At 35.0% G+C, this 22,378-nt stretch overlaps 1 protein-coding gene across 8 annotated transcripts in view; it reads left to right on the plus strand.

Moving 5' to 3' along the window:
- The window catches only part of NT5C2 (5'-nucleotidase, cytosolic II), a 138,351-nt gene that overhangs the window by 83,254 nt on the left and 32,719 nt on the right, over nt 1-22,378 (plus strand). For 7 of the 8 annotated variants that reach the window (XM_070432369.1, XM_070432370.1, XM_070432367.1 and 4 more), the window contains exon 3: nt 19,813-19,886. In XM_070432369.1, the coding sequence (XP_070288470.1) occupies nt 19,813-19,886 (74 nt within the window). Of the gene's footprint in view, nt 1-5,392; nt 5,422-19,812; nt 19,887-22,378 lie in introns of those variants that run through there. The other variant, XM_070432374.1, reaches the window with a different exon arrangement.

The following is a 22,378-nucleotide window of genomic DNA, read 5'->3' on the forward strand; positions in this document are numbered from 1 at the left end:
GTACTTCTGACTCATTTGGAATGATATTTCCTGGAAGATTTTAGACAGGCTCAACACCCAACATTCTTCATGTAGTTGAATGCAATTTTAAATAATAGATATAGAAAAAGCATCTTCATGGGTTTGAATTTTTAGATCATTTAAAACATTTTTCTTTTTTTTATTGTTGTAAAGTATACACAACATAAAGTTTATAATTTTCACTGTTTTTAAGTGTACCCTGGTATTAAATACATTCACATTGTGCAGTTGTCACCACCATCCATCTCTGTAACTGTTTTCATTTTTTAAATTGGAACTCTATACCTATCCCATATAATAAAGGGCTAATATGCAAATTGACCGAACAGCAGAACGACTGGTCGCTATGATGAGCACTGACCACCAGGGGGCAGACCCCCAACCCCATCCAGTGCATGAATTTGTGCACCGGGCCTCTAGTTAAACAATTATTCCCCATTCTCCCCTCCATCTAGCCCCTGGTAAACATCCACTATTATACTTTGTCTTTATGATTTTGACTATTCTAAGTACCTCATATAAGTGGAATCATAGAGTATTTGTCTTTTTGTGACTGGCTAATTTCACTTAGTATACTGTTCTCAAGGTTCACTCATTGTAGCATATTGCAAAATTTCCTTTTAATATAAAAAATTGGGATTTTGAACTCTTATAAAGTATTTGCTTTTATTAATTAAAAATTTTAAATAGAAACCATTTAGAAGACATTTATTTTAGTTTTCTAGTTAAGTCAATTTGTACTTGTTCTGTTTCCAGGACATTTTATTGAAGACATTTATTGGAGATGGTTATTATTTATCATTGGCTAAATTAGGCAGACCATTCTGATCACTTGTCATAAACTGTACATTGTATGTGATATCTAGAATTCACTTTTAGAAGATGATATATTTTTATTTATTATTTTAAAAATATTTTTATTGATTTCAGAGGGGAAGGGAGAAGGAGAGGGAGAGAGAGAGAGAAACATCAGTGATGAGAGAGAATCATTGATCGGCTGCCTCCTGCACACTCCCTACTGGGGATTGAGCCTGCAACCCAGGCATGTGCCCTGACCAGGAATCGAACCGTGACCTCCAGGTTTCTAGGTCAACACTCCACCACTGAGCCACTGGGGCCTGGCAAAGCTGAATACTTTTAGTTAAATAAATGAATATCTAACTTCCAGCTTTTTTCCTGCTTAATATTAGTCTTCTAAATTTCAGTATGGAAATGATGGTCATATGTCATGATTAAGAAATTATTCTTCAGAATGTATGACTGTTCTTCCATTTCCTTATTATGATTGTTGAGTCTTCTAGGCTGAAGATAATCATTAGGCCAAACCCTTCATTGACATATGTTTTGCTCTATGGTCAGAAGATAGGCTGAACTGCTCAGATGTTATAGTGGCTTGAAGAAGGGGGTAGGTTAGATAAGTACCTCTTAAAACAGCTCCTTGTTTAACACATAGATTCTAATAGTGAGCAATACAGATCAGAATTTGTATTTACCAAATCCAGGAATGGAGCAATTACATTTTTCATCTGCTTTCCACATTGACTGTGCCCAGGATGCTGAAGTCAGGTATTTGGTTTTGCTCTTTTAAAGTTTGGATGATTACAGTACAGAAGAATTTCTGTAAGTGAGTTGGCTCTTTGTGAAAACAGCGTATGAATTCAGCAGTGGTTTTTATTATCTTGAACTGAAATTTGATAGTATTTTGGCTTGTGAGTTTTTGGTTTACTAGTCTTTTGCCTTATCTTAAAAGGAATTGCAATTACTTTATATTTAAAGTTCTTTGTATATTTATCTGAAATTATTTTTAAACTGAAATTTACTCCTCCAAAGCCATACCAGTCTTTATTTAAACCTGTTGAATAATAGTTTCTTCTCCAATAATAAATGAGTTTATTATATATGTTTCAGGAATAAAAAGGAATTTGTGTAGTTGCATAAAAATTATTTTGTAGAACCTGTAGCTTGACACACTGTACAATTAGAAATGTCGATGATTTTTTTTTTACTTCAAATTGAAAGCCGGGATTAGGTTTTATGCAGACAGGGACTGCCAGTTTGATAAATTGTATTTCTCTCTTAACTGCTTACCAATATCACATGCATGTCATTCAGCTTATTGTGTTATAGATCAAGCTTAATTAACCTGCCACTTTAGTATAGGTTCAAATATTCAAATGGGTAAGTTGTTAAAATTTCAGTAGCCATTTTATAAATTGGAAAATCACACGGGAAATACAGGTTCTCAGGATTAGCAAGGAGCTGTGTTTCTTAATGTACAGATGGCGTGTATCTTGTCAGAATAAGAATGAGGTAGAGTATCAGAGCTGTGTTAAATTTTTTTTTTTGTTAGTATAGCAACTTTATGCATTGATTAGTGTTTCACATTTCTAGGGCAGCGATTTTCAACCTTTTTTCATCTCATGGCACACATAAATTAATTACTAACATTCTGCGGCACACCAAAAAAAATACTATGTTTTTTGCTGATCTGACAAAAAAAAAAGGTATAATTTTGATGATGGGTATGTCTTTTTTTTAATTTAACAATCTAAGGGAAAAGAGGTCAGTGCCCCTGACTAAATAGTCAAGTATTGCGTGTTTTAAAAATTCTTGCGGCACATGGGTTGAAAATTGCTGTTCTAGGAAGAGACAGATAGGATTCAAGGACCAGTAAGATATTTTTAGATTATTTCATCCAAAAATGTCATTTATGGAATACTATTTAGTAATAAAAAAGAATGAACTATAAATACAGACAGCTTTGATGTATCTCAAGAAAATTATGCTGAGTTAAAGCCAATCTCAAAAGGTTATACACTGTATGATTTCATGTTTATAACATTCTTGAAATGATAAAATTTAGAAGATTGAGAACAGAGTAGTAACTGCTAGGGGTTAGGAGTTGTGGCGATATTACTTTATAGAATACAAAATTCTCTAAACTTCATTGTTCCTAAAACATTTTTAATTTGTCACCATTTCTTCTGTGCTTCTTCCAAGAACACTGTACCTAGAAGTAAAATGAAAAGTGGTGGTGGCAGCAAGAAAGAGAAAGAATAAAAGATAAATAGATCTTTGATTTAATGAAATCCTATAATAAATTCAGGTTGAGGAAATGTTCTTCATATTTGGATAGCCTATTTCACCTTCAGGGACTCTTGTGTATGGCTTTTATTCACTGTAATGCCTGAGAAATAGGTTCATCCATGTTTTGTGTGTATCCGTAATTTGTTCTTTTTTATTACTGTGTGGTATTCCATTGTATTAGTATACCACAGTTTATTGTTTTTCTGTTGATGGACCTTTGGGCTTTTTAGCTATTAATTATAAAGCTATTATAGACTGAGAAAATATTTGTAAACCCCACATCTGATAAAGGACTTGTATTCAGAATTTATAAAGAACTTTTAAAATTTAACAATATGAAAACAACTTAGTGAAGAAATGGGCAAAAGACTGACATGTCACTACAGAGGATGTATGTATAGCGTGAAGGCACATGTTTAACATCATTAGCCATTAGGAAATACTAATTAGAACTACAATGTATATGCCTATTACCGTGGCTATAATAAAAAATACTGACAATACCAAGTGTTGCCAAGGATGTGGAGCAACTGGAACGCATACATTGCTGGTAAAAGTCAAAATAGTATATAATCACTCTGCAAAAACAGTTTGGTAGTTTCTTACAATGTTAGAGACACTTACCATTTGACTCGGAAATGAGTGGAAGTGGAAGAGGGCCAAAGAGGGGATAAAAGATGATGGAAAAAATAAAATAAACAAAACCCAAAAATGCTGCAGAAAGTCATTCCACAAGACAGAAGCAATTACCACCTGAGATGCGATGTGATCACGTGTTAATCATTCCCCAAACATTGTTTATAAGTGGTGGCTCTTGAATTTAAATATGTAGGCTGTAGTATTTATTTTTGTCAGCAACATTACTACAGTGTTTTTCCCCCCCCGAACATATGGCCTATTTGCTAAAATGTGTTAAAAATAACAGCAAATCAATAACAAAAAATATAACGTTAATTTAATTATAAACAAATCTTGGTTAAAAACATTTTAAAATGAACAGAGTGTTAATGTTCACATATGACATATGGACTGGAAATTTTGTCAGTTAAATCCAACATCCATTAAATCAAGGTCTGCAGAATCGAGAGTTTAATGTACTTATGACAGATAACAACTCCACTAGATCTTATCTATGTTCTATATATTTAAAAAATCTCAGGCTAAGTTTAAAGGTCCCAAAGCCAGAAAGTAGAGGAGCTGGGATTTAACTGTAGTTGTTCAGTGCTCATTCTCTTTCCATTACACCCTACTGCTTTTCTAAATAAACTGAAAAAAAAAACTAAACATTTTAATAACTAATAGAAACCTTATGGTAAGATATTTAGGTAATATTTAAAGAGATAAAGTTTTTAAAATTTAAGTAGTATTTTTTGAAGATATGTAAATTTTATTTTTAATTTGAATCACCACTAGAAGGATTTATTTGCCATCTCTGTTCTTAGACTTTAGCATACTTGTTTATTTCTTCCCCTATTGCATAATCCCTATGCATTATATCGGTCAGGAGGCAGGAATGTTGCAGATGTTTTTCTTTCAAATCTCAATTTGCTCTGAGATTTGGAATTAACCTTTAAAATGTTCTGGATTTATCCCCCATATGCCAAAGAGCTGTAAATTTCTTTCCACATGAGCTGAAATTTTCAGGCGATTGAGTAACAGATGTTTTCCTTAAAGGCAGTTAATGATCAGAAAAAAAAAACACTTCAGTGTGGAAATACTTTAGGTTCCTCCTGTAATATGATCTGCACATACTTTCTTCTCTTGTGGTTCAATTGTTCATTTTCGAAGGGAGGAAATAACTGATAATTAAAACATATATCCCGTTGATTTCCCCCCCTCAGAATAAACTGAAAATTACTTGGACTGACTAGGGCTGCTGCATTCTCTGAAACTCACATTGTTTGTGTACTGTTGGCGGGCCTCATTAGGGGGTAAATTTGCTTTTTCTGTGTGTTTGCCAGTAACGATTCCTGTCTCTTACCGATTCCTGTCTCTTACCGGAACTTGCCATTTGGTTTTCTCCTTCTTAAACTGGTCAGTCTTAAACAGTTCTGACCTTTAGTTATTTTTCCTGCTCTCCATTTTTTCCCTATTATTCTTAGATTTTTAAATATTTAAAGCTGAGGGTATTGGTCACTGAGATATTGCCTGGCTGGGGTTCGGCATTGTGCCCGAATTTGTTGGGCCTCTCAGGGCCTGAGCTCTCTGTGCTTTAACAAATGAGCTACAGTTCTTAAGAGATCAGTGAAGCTTGTTTGTTGATCCTGTATTCTCATCCACAGGAAGTAGATCTTTGAGAATGTCTAAGGAAGGGTAAGTGAGTTTATTATTCTTTTTTCCTTATTTTTCTCAGCAAAGAGGTGTTCTAGTCATCTGAGTGAATTGGAAGATTAATAAGCAGTGCTTACCAGTTAGAGTGGAAGTAGAGATTGAAAGAAATTCAGCTGAAAACTTACATTGTTAGTGTTTCACATGTAATATACTGTAAAGGTACTATTGCTGTTTTGAAAAACAGCACTGAGGATGGATAATCTTAATAGGAATTTAGTGAGTTTAAACACCCTGTTTACTCTGTGGTAAACTTATTTTGGTTTTTGATAGAAAGTATTTATGAATAGTAGAAGCAATCAGTGTCTTACCAAAGAGTTTTGCAAAGAAATGAGTGAAGTTTAAAAATTCAAAGGCATTTAAAAATAAATTGTACCTTGAGAAAATGGTGTGAAAGACTGAGTGAAATCAGCCTATGATTTTGTTTCCTTCTGGGAATTGTTGGCAAAAAATAATTTTTTTGAATCCCCTATTTCTCTTTACAACGTAAAATGGTTCTGATTAGGTTTTTTTATTGTTTTAACATTTCTCGTTTGCTGCTGAGTCTGAATTACTGATTTTCTTTTTTGTGGTCACTATAGTAGATAACATGTAGGTTAATGTCTGCATACTGTTGATTATCTAATTTCTAGCCTTCAAGCATACTAGACTTTAGCAGTGGTTCTCAACCTTCCTAATGCCGCGACCCTTTAATACAGTTCCTCATGTTTTGGTGACCCCCAACTATAAGATTATTTTCGTTGCTACTTCATAACTGTAATTTTGCTACTGTTATGAATCGTAATGTAAATATCTGATATGCTATATGTGTTTTCCGATGGTTGTGACCCACAGGTTGAGAACTGCTGCTTTAGAGAGACATTCCCTTTGATTAAATAGGACATAGATCTCTCAAAAAGACCTTCAACAATACAATAATATTTTGATTTTTTGGAAACTCTTAGTTTCTTCCTAGTTCTTTGTTCCTTTAGAAATTTTGAAACAATTTCAGTACTGTGCTTATAATTTTTTAAATCAAATTACGTATCGATTATGAACAAAATGAAATTGGCCTTCTCTACTGCTACTTTTAGACCTCATTATTGGGTAAAGAAAATGAATTATGGCAAATGTAATTATATTATTTTTAGACCACTCATGACTGCCTTTTAGGTTTGTATGTTTTCTTACCTTCCCGTACTGGGTACAAATCTGCAGTTGTTAAATGATTTTTATGATAAAGATGATCACAGATGCTGATATATTTGTTAGTCTTGTACACATAGTTACTTATAAACCTGGTTTATAGATTTAAGAAGAAATATATTTCTAGGTGCAGTCAAAATTCTTGGAAAGTAATTTGTGCTAGTTTTCCCCTTAGGGTAAAGCATATGTTAGAATTGGTTAGTTAGGGATCTATATAAACCAAAGGACATTATAAGGGCTGAGATATTCTTTTAGGGTTATTCCAGGGCCCCTAGGGCAATCTCTGTGTTGTCTGAATAAGTAATGAGACAAGTGTATTTAAAATGCATGAACACATATATGAAATCATTTAGCTTTTATTCTCCTTTGCTATCTTTAGAAATAAATGGATAAATTTTGTACTTTGGGATGAAAAGAATTTTTATTTTTACAGTTTTTGTATATGTGATATTTTGACATGTAGTACAGCTGTCATTTGACATAAATGAAATCTTCTCCTAATAGTAATAGGAAAAGATCGTTATAAGAGTTAAATCACCAAAAATTATACTGAGCCTTATGTAAACTTATGGTAATTGAGACAGGGTGGTATTAATATAAGGATAAACTTTTGTAGATCATGTAGGGAGTTTATAGACCCACAACTGATTTTCAACAATGAGTCCAAAGTAATTTCATATAGAAAATAAATAAATAAATATTTACTTCAAACCATATAAAAGTAATGTAAAATGGATCATGGGCCTATATATTAAAGTTAAAAGTAAAGTGTAGGTGAAAATCTTTGTGACTTTGAATTAGGTAAAGATTTCTTAGATAAAATATATCAAAAGATGAAAGACAAAATTGATAAACGGCTTCATCAAAAATTAAAAAACAAAAACCTGCTTTTTGAAAGACACCATTAATAAAACAGACCAGGAGAAACTATTCTTTCTCCCCCTATCTCTCTCTCTCTCTCTCTGTGTATATATATATATGTAAAAAACTTACATCCAAAATATATGAAGAATTTTTACAATACAATAATGAGGCTTGCCGAAACCGGTTTGGCTCAGTGGATAGAGCGTCGGCCTGCGGACTGAAAGGTCCCAGGTTCGATTCCGGTCAAGGGCATGTACCTGGGTTGTGGGCACATCCCCAGTAGGAGATGTGTAGGAGGCAGCTGATTGATGTTTCTCTCTCATCGATGGTTCTAACTCTATCTCTCTCTCCCTTCCTCTCTGTAAAAAATCAATAAAATATATTTTAAAAAAAATAAGGCAAACAACCCAGTTTAAAAATGGGCAAAATATTTGAATATATACTTCACATACGGAAAAAGATATAGCCAATAAGTGCTTGAAATGATGCTCTACATCATTAACCATTAGGGAAGTATGAGTTAAAACCTCAATGATCTACTATTCCACCCACTAGAATGACTAAATTAACCAGAACAGCAATTTCAATTTTTTTCCATCTCCTGGCACTCATAAGCTAATTACTAAAATGTATGGCACACCAGAAAATATATTTTTGGCTGATCTGACAAAAAATAGTTATAATTTTAATTCATTCATACCAGACGGCTATTGTGTTGGCTTTTGTCATTTTAAAAAAAAATTTTTTTTTTTTTTATTGATTTCAGAGAGGAAGAGGGAGAGAGAGATGGAAACATCAATGATGAGAGAGAATAATCAATGGCCGCCTCCTGCACACCCCACACTATGGATCTAGCCCGCAACTCAGGAATGTGCCCTGACCGGGAATTAAACTGACCTCCTGGTTCATAGGTCAATACTCAACCACTGAGCCATGCCGGCTGGGTGGCTGTTGTCATTTTTTAATTTGACAATCTTGGGGAAAAGGGGTATTGCATGTTTTAAAAATTCTTGCTGCACACTGGTTGAAAATTGCTTAATTAGAATGACTAAAATAAAAAACATTGACCATGTGGAACAGCTGGAACTCTCCTGCATTGCTGATGAGGATGCAAAATAGAAAACAGTTTTAGCAATGTCTTTTATTTATTTACTAGAGGCCCTGATGCATGAAAATTCATGCACTGGACGGGGGGGTCCCTCAGCCCGGCCTCCCCCCTCTCACAGTCCGGGAGCCCTCAGGGTGGGAGGTGACCCGGCGATCAGGGGAAAGCGACGCCCCATCACACTTCTGCTGCTGCCACTGCCGGCAGCGCAAGCCTCGGCCGGCCCTGGTTACCTGTGCCTCGGGCCGGCCCTGGGCAGCTGGGGGGCTGAGGGGACTGGGGAACTCTGGAGGCAGGAGCACCTGCTGTCCTCGCAGGGCTGAGGGGACTGGGCGCTGCCATCTTGTGGCTGTGGGCGCCGCCATCTTTGAGGGTGGAGCAGTCAGTTAGCATATTCCCTCCTTATTAGCTGTGGGCGCCGCCATCTTTGCAACAGTGTGAGGGCCAATTAGCATATTCCCTCTTTATTAGATAGGATTTTTTGTTAATCCTCACCCGAAGATATTTTTCCGTTTATTTTTGGGGAGAGTGGGAGAGGGAAAGACAGAGAGAAATATCGATGTGAGAGAAACACATTGATTGGTTGTCTCCTGCATGAGCCCTGACCAAGGCTGGGGCCAGGGAGGAGCCTGCATCTAAGGTATCTAAGGTATGTGCCCTTGACCGGAATCGAAACCGGGACCCTTTGGTCCGAAGGCCAATACTCTATCCACCAAGTTAAACCTGCCAGGGCAGCAATGTCTTTTAAAATCAAACATAAACTTACCATATGACCTAGTAATTCCATTTTTAGGTATTTGTTTACCCAGGATAAATGAAAGCCTATGTCCACACAGATTTGTATAGCAGCATTGTTTATAATAGTCAATACTGGAAACAATCCAAAATAATCCATTAATTGAATAAGTAAACAAATTGTGGTATATCCACACAGTGGAATAGTACTTAGAAATAAAAGAACTAATTATGGTACATATAACAACACGAATGAATCTCAGAAATATTGTGCTAGGAAAAAGAGGTGCAAGAATCAACTACATGATGTTTAATTCCATTTATAAGAAACCTGAAATGACAAATCATAAATCGGTGGTAGCCTGGGGCCAGGGGTTGGGGAGGCTATTGCAAAAGGACATTAAGAAATGTTTGGGGTTGATTATGGTAATTGTTACATCAGTGTATACAATTGCCGAATTTACCAAACTTTACACTTATAATGGGTGAATTTTATTTTAAGTAAATCATACTTCAATAAAGTTGGTGGGAGAGACGTGAACAGCTCCTTAACCTGCTTATTTAACTTTTTGTAAATGAAAAGGCATTCTTAATTCATATTCAAGAGACTATATTTGGGGAAATATAGGTGCTGTGGGATGAGTAATGCAGGAAAAAATGCACCCTCCTTTCAGTGTCATGATTGAACCCTAGTCTTTTACAGTTGTTAGAATGCCTTTTATTACTAAAACTGCTGCTGTCTCAGGTAAGAGGCCAGAATGAGTTTTATCATTTGCTTTTAAATTCTAAATTTTGATTGACCTGTCTTTTTCATTATAGGCATAGTCCGTAACTTGTTAATTTGTCCTAATGATAACATGGATAATTGTATTTTCTTCTCTCATTTTTATCCCACAGAGTTCAGTTTTGAACATTTGCTGCATTTTATAATTTATCCTGTCTACATTGGTCTTTACTTTAAAAAAAAATGGGGAGAAAAGTAAGAATTTAGAGGAAAATGGGGGGAAGGAATTGGAAAAAGTAAGTTTAATTAGACTGAAGTTTCAGAATAGTAAATTTATTTGCAGAAGTAGTTATCTCTGGTTTCTCCCTTAATTTGTATATTTTTCTTATTTTATTAGTTCTCTCTTTTATTCCCCATCATCCTGCTCTTATTACTGCAGTTTCTTCATCTGAGAATGAAAGTGAAGGGAATATTAATGTCTCTTAAACATTTTTAATGAATCTCCTTAAAGTTTGCTTTAAAATCTTTGGTGGAAACATAGTATGATCACTACTCTTAAAAATGTTTCACTTTTAAACATCTCTGAAATTGGGCTGCATCTAGCAGTTTAACCACCTACAATTGAGTTCTTCCAGAGAGCATTTCATGTCTTTTAGTCACCTAGGGGGACAGTATTAACCATGTCCTAGTAGTGTGAACGCAGACATATGGCTCTTGTTCAGATTCTCTGGGAGGTTTTGCCTCTCCCTGGCTCAGAGGTGGAGATGCACAGATTTTCTCTATTGCTCCTTCTATGCTGTAGATTTATTTCTTCTTTATCCTCTTATTATGGATATTCTAGCTTTGATATATCCCTTTGATATTTTAGCTTTACGAGTTTCTGAATTTATGTTTTATTTTAGAAATGATAATATGCTGCTTGTTCAGAATTTTAAAGCACAGGTGCTGATCTGTTACAATCTGATAAACCAAATGTACTCTTCCTGAGGTTGTTCCTCAGAGAAAATATTAGGACAAATTAGTAAGCAGTAACTGACTGGATTTATGAAAATAAAAACTAATGCTACTAAATAAAATATTTGCTTTTATAATCTAGTCCAAAATTTCTTGCTGTGTCTATATACCCATGGTATTTGAACTTTCAATTTTTAGGAATCCATTTCATAAATTAGAAAGTTCTTACCTATATTTTTTAGATTACCAAAATCTAAAAGTGTACTTTTTACTGAAGGATGGGGACACTGAGGCAAACTATAGTCTTGCCATTAAGTTTTTAACAACTTAGTTGAGAGATAATTTGCATACCATTCAGTTCACCTTTTTAAAGTGTACATTTTTTGACTGGCTGGCGTGGCTCAGTGGTTGAGCGTAGACCTATGAACCAGGAGGTCACGGTTCGATTCCTGGTAAGGGGCACATGCCCAGGTTGTGGGCTTGATCCAAAGTGTGGGCGGCCGTGCAGGAGGTAGCCGATCAATGATTCTCTCTCATCATTGATGTTTCTATCTCTCTCTCTCTTCTCCCTTCTTCTCTGAAATCAATGAAATATATTAAAAAAAGATAAAGTGTACATTTTAAAAATATGTATTTTTATTGATTTCAGAAAGGGAGAGAGAGAAAGAAACCAATGATGAGAGAGAATCATTGATCGGCTGCCTCCTGCATGCCCCACACTGGGGATTGAGCCTGCAACCCAGGCATGTGCCCCTGACTGTAATCTAACCGTGACCCCCTGGTTCAATGCTCAACTGCTGAGCCACACTGGCCGGGCTAAAGTGTACATTTCAGTGGTTTTAGTGCATTCAGGGTTGTGCAACCAATACTACTATCTAACTTTAGAACATTTTCATTACCCCCAAAAGAAACCCTGTACTCATTAACAAAAATTTCCCCAATCCCTTCCTCCCCACACAGCCTCTGGAAACCACTAACTGCTATTAACTTTTTAGTTTAATTTTTAGTTCAGTTAAATATTGTCTTTGTTTTTTACAAGGCCCTATGCTAGGTATTGGATTAGAACTCTTTGAAATCTTTGGGTGTTCTAAATAAAAGTTACTGCAGGCACAAATATTTATATCTGTCCTGTACTTAATTTTTTTTCCTAAATTAGTTTTCTGATTTTTGTTTCTCATTTTTCTATTTCCTTTTAGGAAAACCTCTAATTTATTCTCTAGGACAGTGATTTTCACCGCTTTTAATCTCATGGCATATATAAACTAATTACTACAATTCTGTGGCATATCAAAAAAATAATATATTTTTTGCCAATCTGACAAAAAAAATAGGTATAATTTTGATTCATTCACACCGGGCAGCTATTGTTCTGTTGGCTATTGTCATTTTTTAAATTTGACAATCTAAGGAAAAAGAGGTCAGTGCCCCTACCTATATAGTCGGGTATTGCATATTTAAAAAATTTTATGGGCACCAGCCGGTTTGGCTCAGTGGATAGAAGGGTCCTGTGTTCGATTCAGGTCAAGGGCACATGCCTGGGTTTCTGGCTCAGTCACCAGTAGGGGGTGTGCAGGAGGCAGCCAATCAATGATTCCCCTCATCATTGATGTTTCTATCTCCCTCTCCCTTCCTCTCTGAAGTCAATAAAAATATATCTTTAAAAAATGTCTTATGGTGCACCGGTTGAAAATAGCTATTGTAGGCTAATCTTTATTTTTCATTGTTTTGTGTAATTAACAACAACTTGAATTCTCTCTTTGAAAATATCTTTTTCATCACTGATATTTTGTTCTAATGAGTGGAAAAGGGAAGAATTAAATGTCAGTTATATCATGCAGTGCCTGGCCTCAAAGTTTATAATCCAGTTAAGAATACAAGAACTACCTACATATTTTATGTATATGACAAAATATAGTAAGTGCCAAAATAAAGGATTTTGCATATTCAGACCTTTTACCTAGATCACAACTCTATATAACTTAATTGTTGGTGAAATCTCTTTAGATAGAAAAGTAATCTGAAACCCAGAAGCTCACTGTCACATAGTTCTTGAAGTCAATAGTTCTTGAAGAAGTCACTTGAGATTGCTGGGTCTTGAAAAATAGGATAGAGAAAACTGAGGAAGACATTTCAGGTATAGGGAACACCATAAAACAAAGCCTCAGTGGACCTTTCCGGAATAGCAGGTAGTTCATTTTGATTATTATAGCAATAGGTGCATGATGTGGAGAATGTAACATAAAACTGATTTTGGAAAGATGGTGAAAGTCTGAAGTTCATGAAGATAAACTTTTTTATAAAAAATTTGTGATTTTTATAAAAATTTGTAATTTATTAGTGGGCAGGTAGTGAAAAATGTCTGATGGTTATTAGGTAGAAGAACAACATGAATGCAACTGTGCTTTAGGACAGTGCTTCTCAAACTATATATGATGAAAGACCAGTTTTTATTATTATTATTATTATTATTTTTTAATATAAAAAGACCAGTTTTTTAAAAAATTTCCAATTTGTTTCAAATGAGTACACTTATAAAATGTAATAAAAATGAAATACTAGAAAATGAAGAGACATAGAACGTACGTCTACTTTTTTAATTACACATTTAACAAATAAAAATTTTCTGTCGTTGTTATAAAAGTTTTTAAATATAGTTTCTGTATATATAATGTCATGGATTAACAACAACTGTTCACAGACTAGCATTAGTTTGTGGACCACATTTGGAGTAGCACTACTTCAAAGCAATTAACTTGGCAATCGTGTGTAAGCAGAATAATTAGGAGATGGTTGCTAAAAAATTAATGAGTTTCCCTGGCCAGTGTGGCTCATTGAGTTGGAGCATCATCCAATACATGAAAGGTGTTGGGTTTGATTCCACATCAGGGCACATGTGTGCACATGGGCCCATACTCTTTCTCTCCTATTCCTCTCCCTTCTTCCCTTCCCATTCCTCTCTCTTTCCTGCTCTAAAATCAATAAACATATCCTCAGGTGAGGATTAAAAAAAAAAAGTTAATGAAGACCTGGACAGATTGTTAGCAGTGTGAATTGAATAAAACATCTGGGATCCAGAGACATTTGGAAATTTAAATGAAGGCACATGAGATTATTGAGATGATGTGGATTTAAGGGAGAAGAAAGAATAAAAAGATATTAATTAGATTTTTAGTTTTAAGTGGGAAAATTAGAGTGCCAATAGCAAAAATAGGAACTAGTTTGGGGATAAAACACTAAATTAGGTTTTTCAACAAAAATTTACATAATAACATTTTTCTATTAAGTTAAATACACACGTATACACACAGAGAGAGACATCATTTGGTTCCTAATCTCAATTTGTACTCTCAAAAAAGCATTTGTAACTTTTTCTTTTCTTTTATTGTAACAGTTATACAAACCTATAACCAAAGAAGGGAAGAAGATTGCCCAAGAAGATTTAATACTTGTATCCTTAGTCTCATTTGTTGTTTCAGTAACTGCTTTGGGCACTTGGCCAGGAAATTGTGACTCCTAGGCAGTGGGAGGAGTTAGGGATAAAGTTCACCATTGCCAAAGAAATTCTATTCCAAATGGATTTGTGTGGAGCAACAGTGAGATCCAGTGACAAGTTAAATTAGACACAGAGGTGTTTTCTCCAACACTGTCCCAGAAGTTACATGCTGTTGAGGGCCTGGTTTCCGACTAAAAAATCTTTTTGAAGTTAGGTTAAAGTCATACAAAAAAAATTATCCCAGGGATTTGAAGAAGAATTTTGTTATGACTTCAAGAACTAGTTGATTCAGATAGTTTCACACTTTGCAAAACGGCAACCAGTGACAGATGAGGTAATGCTGCTTTGAATTATGTGTTAAATCTCAAAACCATTGAGTTTGCTATGTACAAAATTTCAAATTTAGTAAATTGCATGTTCATGGTCCTTATGTGGGAAAATATTAGATCACTCTTCTTAATTCATATTATATTAATAGTCTTATTTTTATAGTTAATATGTATGTTTACTTGTATAGAATTTCTTCATATTTCATGCCTTACTACAGTGGGATATGATAGTAAGAGCTGTTACATTTGTCTTTGTGTTGGAGTCTGTGTCTGGTTTTATGTGTTCCTGTGTCTGCTTCCTAAAGATTGTTTCTCTTGTTCATGCTCAAATCTGTATCTTGCAGATGACTTAGTGTGTATGTAGGAATTTCTGTCTTTTCAGGTTGGATGCGTTAGTTCAGTTATGCTTTTTAGGGTGGCAACTTTGTACTTTATTTAAAGCAAGCTTTGGAATTTAACAAATATATTTAAGCTCTTAAAGATAGAGGTGGAATATGTTTCACTGGTTAATAATTTAGAAAGTGACACAGTAAACTGGCATTGGCAAAGATACAGTCAAGGTCCTGAAACCAATAGAAATTTTGGATTCTGCAGGGCAGGTATCTTTTTGTTTTAAATGCGTGGTGGGACAGTGAGCCAGTCTTTTAATTGATGTAGTACCTAATACTTGCTTTTAACAGTAAAGAATAATCATTAGTTTGAAGCCAAGAGATTGTTTTCCTTGAAGACTGTGTCCTGGAGACATGGTATTTCTGGCTCAAGGCTATTTCTCTGCTGGTGAGTGCATACTTTCAGCAGTTGAACATTTATTATCTTTGTAAAATGTAGCATATACTATATTATTGCAGTTATCTGTAATGTAGCTGTTACCTTTTATCATTATAGGTTTCCTTATGCATTTTAGATATTTGCACAGGAATTAGATTGAATTCCCTGTTGCCCTTCCTCCCATGTTTTGTAGCATAAACTAGGGAAAGAACAGAGGAGATGAGAATATATGTAAGGTTTTTCTTTTTGCTTCATAATAGACATGAATTAGAAGGGGAGATAGGAGCGATTGTTTCTTTTTTAAGTTCAGTAATTGCTTCTGTGGGTGAAGGTAACTTACTTTGAATGAAAATGAAAAGATATTTGGTAAAAGATCTTAATGGGAAAAGGTCTCACTTCCTAATTTTAGGTACTGAGAAAGTTTCTTAGCTCTGACTACTCCCTGAAGGATAGCTTCTGGAATATATGTCACAAAATGGTACTTGCTTTGTTGTAGGCATTTAACAAATGTGTTGATTGAAAAAAGTGACCAATCAGTCAAAGAAGAAAGAATGCGATTTGATGGATATTTAGCAGTGATTATTTTGGCAAAAACAATAGATTTTCATGTTACTGACATATGTCATTTCTAGAGTTTGTATGGATAATACCCAAGGTGCATTATGATGTTTATATCCTTTAAAAAAATATGATAAAGCCAATAGGCTTAATTTCTTTTCTGGCCAATAAAGGAACTAGTAAAACGTCTTGCTGGGTCTGTTTATAGTTTCTTTGTATCTTAAGCACTGATTGAGTGATATTAGCAAAGTTTCTTTTCTCCCTGATTTTTCATTGTGCCTCAAACCAGCTCCCATCATATTTCTATTAGAATCAAAACTGTTTCTTTTATTGTGTGGTCCTACATATCTCTCCTGGATTGTATCACAAGGAAGAAAAATCTTCCCAGTCGTTCCTGCCTGAATTCCCACAGAATATTTTAGGCATGTCAGCTGTTTGGGCTCTGAGCAAGGATTTGATCCAGTTGGCACCCTAGCCTGAATTGAAAGTGTGTTTGAAAAGCCTAAGCATCAGTGGTAACGTTGTTTCCAGAGTTAGAAACATTACTGTGTTTTTTACCCCTGTTGTGACTTCAAAAGGATTTATGTAACTGGGGAAAAATGATAATAAAGAAGGCGCTCTTATCAGTAACAGCAGGATGAAGTTTGGTAAAGTGCTAGAAGGGTAATGGTGATATATTTGAGGTAGTGGTAAGTTTTTGAAAAGGTTTGGGTGGGTGTCATTTATTCTCTAGCTCTTTGTATCTTTCAGCTATCTGCTACCCTAGCGATTTTCAGCTGGTGTGCTGCAAGAATTTTTACAACGTGCAACACCTCACTATTGAGTCAGGGACACTGACCTCTTTTCTCTTAAATTAAAGAAACGACAACAGCCAACACAATAGCCGTTCAGTGCGAATTAGAAGGGGAGATAGGAACGATTGTTACTACTTTTTTGTCAGATTAGCAAAAAAAAATATTTTTTGGTGTGCCACAGAATTTTACTAATAAGTTTGTGTGTGCCATGAGATGAAAAAGGTTGGAAATCACTGCGCTACTCTTTTCCTCTTTCCTCCATCATTTACCCAAGACAAAGTAAATATTGATTTTCTAGAAGACCAGGTTATTCTAGGGAAAGAAAGTATAAATATTTTAAATAACATCTCTCTCAGGAACTAATTTTATAGAGCTAATCGAGTGTGCATAGCACACGTAAGATGAGTAATGATTTTTATATTTTTCAAAAAAGCTCTGAATTTAAAGGGCCAATTGACTTTAAGTTATTGATTAAAGTATTTTAAGCTAATGTTTATTTTTATTCATTTAAAATGGATACATTCTGAGATAAGAGGAAATGTTTTCTATTAAAATTTAAAACACTATATATGTTGGTGAAGAGTTAAAAAAAAAATCAATACCTAGATCAGTGGTTTCCAAACTTTTTTGAGTGTTTCATCACTTAAAATATGTAATATTCATTCTTGTATGTACTTACTTACAAATTATATATTATCCTTATTTATATATAATAGAAAACATATACAAATTAGATATTTTAAAATAATGAAATAAATATAAGTAGAAGATCTAATATCTTCTTTTTTCCCCAATAGAGTCTTCTGCATTCCCTGGTGCAGTTAGTCTTCTTTGGAGACTATTGACCTAGATCATTAATGGGCGAGGGTAGCCCAGGCATAGTCATTTTTAACAAGTTTCCTAGGTGATTTAAAGCATTCTTTCTTCTCACAGTTACTTATGAAATAAAGGCAAAGAAGCGGTTTAGCAATAGACCATAAATCATTCAGAAATTTTGGCCACAAAGCTGGGGTTCAGATGGAAAGGCAATACTTATTTTCAGAAATGATTAAAACTTACCCCAAAACACCATCATGGTAATGATCTACCATACTATTATATTTTTAGTTTTCCCTTCATAGTGATCTTTTTGAAATTTGAATTCGATTATTTCATTTCTTCAAAATCTGATCATTTATTCTTGCTTGCAGGATAAAGTCCATGATCCCATAGCAAGCAAAATCTTCATGATTTTGACCTCTGTTAAACTTTTTTGCTTCTTAGCTTTTATTGCTCCTTCCCTCCACCCGTTCCTCTAGAAAACCTCGTTTTGCTAAAACAAACAGAAAAGCACAACCAAAGAAAACTCAGCTTCAGCCTTAATAAATGTTTTATCATTCATTATAAACCTTGTCCTTGCTTGGTTATTCTGCCTGGGTTGCCTTTCTTGCTTTGTTCTACTGGAAAGCTTCTATTCATTGTTTAAGATTCAGCTCACACATCTCTTCTGATCTCTAAACAATTGGTGCTCTGTCCTTCATGATATTTTATAGCATTTATTGACTTGCTATAATTATTTGCTTTGTAAGTCCTACTCCTGCTAGGCTGAATCTCTCAAGGGTTGAGATTCTAAGTTAAAACAGAAGTTCCTTGAGGGCACGTACTCTTTTGTTCACTGCCACATCATAGTTTCTAGCACAGGGGTGGGCAAACTTTTTGACTCGAGGGCCACAATGGGTTCTTAAACTGGACCGGAGGGCCGGAACAAAAGCATGGATGGAGTGTTTGTGTGAACTAATATAAATTCAAAGTAGACATCATTACATAAAAGGGTACGGTCTTTCTTTTTTTTTTTTTTTTTTAGTTTTATTCATTTCAAACGGGCCGGATCCGGCCCGCGGGCCGTAGTTTGCCCACGGCTATATCTAGCATATGGTAGGCACTCAAGTATTTGTTGAATGAATCTCTATTTATGTCTTTAGTATCTGGCATCTGATAGGCTGAAATGAACCTTTGTCTATTAAATAAATTACAAATGAATGAATTATAAAGCTCAGAAATAAACCTATTTTATGGGGTTATAATTTGAAAAAAAGCTAATTTACTCAAATTTTGACTACATGGCATTGTTAATATCAAAACACAGTAAGAAAGTCCACATATTTTCATGTAACCTCTCATTTCACTTAAGGTATAAAAAGGACTTGAATAATTTTATTATGATTTACTAGTGACCCAGTGCACGGATTCATGCACATTGAAAGGAAATTAATTAGAAGGTGGCCAGCAGGGCGGGATTGGGCGATATGGGCCAGTCATGCCCTGGAGCCAACCTCCCACGGTCCCTCCCTGGCTTCTGTGGAGTGAGTGGGGTCCCTTCCGCAGGTGGGGTCCCTTGGCCTGACCTGCAAGGATTGGGCCAAAACCAGCTCTCCAACATCCCCCGAGGGGTCCCGGAGTTTGAGAGGGCACTCTGCAAAGTTGCTTTCATACAAAGTGTGGAATTCAAATGCAAGTGTGTAGTAAACCAGATTCGGGCCTACAGTGCCCCAGCAACAACATAACCCACGGCTGAAGGTGGAATTGCATGGCCCCACAAGGAATTGGGCTCCCTCCTCTCTGGTTTCGGGGTGTGTCACCTGAGAACTGCCACTGCCAGGTCACTGCAGCTAGGCAGCTCCTGTGTTGAGCGTCTGCCCCCTGGTGGTCAGTGTGCATCATAGCAACTGGTCGGATGGTCGGACACTTGGCATATTAGCCTTTTATATAGAGAGATATTGGTACTTAAATGAGAAAATGTAGAAAGATAGCAAATAATTTTGTTAAACTTAATTTTTTGTTGTTGTTTCAGTATTAATTGAGATATTGTTGTTTACTCCTTTCTTCAGGGTGTTTGTGAACCGAAGTTTAGCCATGGAGAAAATAAAGTGTTTTGGTTTTGATATGGATTATACACTTGCTGGTGAGTAGCACTTTTTGATTGTCTAAGATTGCTTTGGATTATCACAGTAGGCAATTGAATAAACACTTACTGATTTAATCATATATTTAGCTGCTTCTGTTGAGATTTGTGAGTATTGAAATTATCAGATATCCTTGACATTTAATTTGGTACAGATAGGTAGACCATGTGCTAAGTTATTTTTGAGACCCTGGTAAGAAATGATATGGTGAAGTAATACCTTTTGTGTATATTTGGGCACTTTTGGCTTTTATTTTATTAAGCTGTTATTTATATCTCTCGCTCTACCACAAGGTAAATTTTTATCAGTTAAAAATTTTAATGTTATCTTTAAAACAAATGGAAAATGTGTTCATTTTTCATTGAAATGACTGCATACATACTATGTAAAGACTTTTAACAACTACAGCTATTAGCTTTGTTCAATATCAAATAGACCTTAAACACTAGCACTGAGATATATTTGAAGTAATCAGTGCCTTAGTCAATAGCTGTAACATCTTTTCAGAACTTGCAAAGTTTTCATTAAAATATTTGCAGTCTGTTACAAATATTAATGAAAATATAATGTAATTTAAGAAGTACTAGGGATGAGGGACTAAGTTGAGCAAGTGTGTACAGCTATAACACTCAGAAAAGAATGTTTAGAAATTTTCTCTAAAATATATTGTTATTAAATACACAAAACCCTTTAAATTGTATAAATTTACTTATCTTCAGGAAAATTTTTTATATAACAGTATTAGAAAACTGACTTGTTTCAAATTTTAAAAATCTCAATTTGATGTTCAATTTAGGCTACAAATATATATAATATTAATGTACAAAAATGAATAGATGCAATTTATAGGTACTTGCCACATAGATGTGGCCATGATATTTACCAAACAAGTTATGTATTAAAAACATACACTGAATTATATGAATTTCTCTCATCCATACCTGTTACTTATTTGGTTTCCTGTTACCTTAAAGTTGTTTTTGCAACATTTTGATTTTCCTAATTGGACACAGGCACTTTTGGGAGCACTTGTCAGAAAGCAGGTGGAAGCACTGTACTTTTTCAATGTAGATTTTGCTGTCCAAATCAGGAGAAAATCCTACAATCTCTCTTCTTCCTAGAATTCTAGCTCTTCGGGGGACGGAATGGCAAGGTAGCTGAAAGATATTATCTAGGTAGAAATAGAAGTTACTGGGGTCAAAAAATGACAAACTTTCCTCCTCTTCGTTATTAAGACATTTTTTATTTTTTTTTAATGTATTTCTTTATTGATTTCAGAGAGGAAGGGAGAGGGTGAGAGAGAGAGAAACATCAATGATGAAAGAGACTCATTGATCGGCTGCTTCCTGCATGCCCCCTACTGGGGATCGAGCCCGCAACCCGGGCATGTACCCTTGGCCAGAATTGAACCTATGATCCTTCAGCCCGCAGGCTGAAGCCAAACCGGCTAGGGCTATTAAGATATTCTTATTGAAATAGTTCAGTAAGTATTTATTGAAAACCTGTAATGTGCCCGACATATTTTGTTACTAGGCATTGAGATACTATATATCACAGAATTAGGAAAAATGTTCTTACGTAGTGAAAAAGTCACTGAATCTTAGTCTTTACACTTTAAAAATACTTTGATTTCTTCTTTTTACTTGCTTTTTTGTTGTTTTTTGTACCCCTGACTGAGCTACACTGTCCAGGCTGGCATACAATATTTTGAGTGATACAGAGTTACCATTTACAGCAAGCATGTCAAACTCAAAGGCTAACATGGGCCAAATGAAGGTTTACATTTATGTGGGCCGTAAAAAAACAACAAACACTTCAATTTTCATAGAAACAGATTTATTTCGATAGAGACATGCTGAATACAAAGGGCTGAAATAAATGAGTAATCGTTAACATAAAATAATAGGACATTTTAATAAAATTTAATATTTTTTCTTGAACATTAACTTACCACTGAATAACTGAACAAGTTAATAAGCATAACACAAATAAACCTATTTTTCTTGTTCTCTGAAAGTGAAGTATTTCCCCTTGTGCACAACAAGCAAGTCAGTACAAGACTAATGACATGGCAGTCGGTTGCTAAAATATTCACTGCTAGTATTAGTGGAGAGAAATGGTGTGCCTGAGAGTAAGGCACATAAGGGAAATGAATGCAACACGATTATAGTAATCAGTCATTAGCGAACGTTGTCGTTTGTTATTAATAACTAGAGGCCCGATGCACGAAATTTGTGCAAGAGTAGGCCTTCGCAGCCCTGGCTGCCTTGGCCCTTGCAGCCAGCCCTGGCAGCTTCGTCTGGAAGGTTGTCTGGACGGTCGTTCTGCTGTTTGGCCTTCCGGTCTAATTAGCATAGTATGTTTTTATTATTATAGATTACGTATAACAGGATATTGTAAAAATTAAGTTACAAAATTTTTATTAAAACGTTTCTTACATACTGTTATATTGGCTGGTCTGCGAGTTTGACATGCTTGATTTACAGCATAG

This window comes from Myotis yumanensis, unplaced genomic scaffold (assembly GCF_028538775.1).
Source record: "Myotis yumanensis isolate MYYU_CA2020_CCGP unplaced genomic scaffold, mMyoYum1.0.hap1 SCAF_13, whole genome shotgun sequence".
NCBI classification, from domain to species: Eukaryota; Metazoa; Chordata; class Mammalia; order Chiroptera; family Vespertilionidae; genus Myotis; species Myotis yumanensis.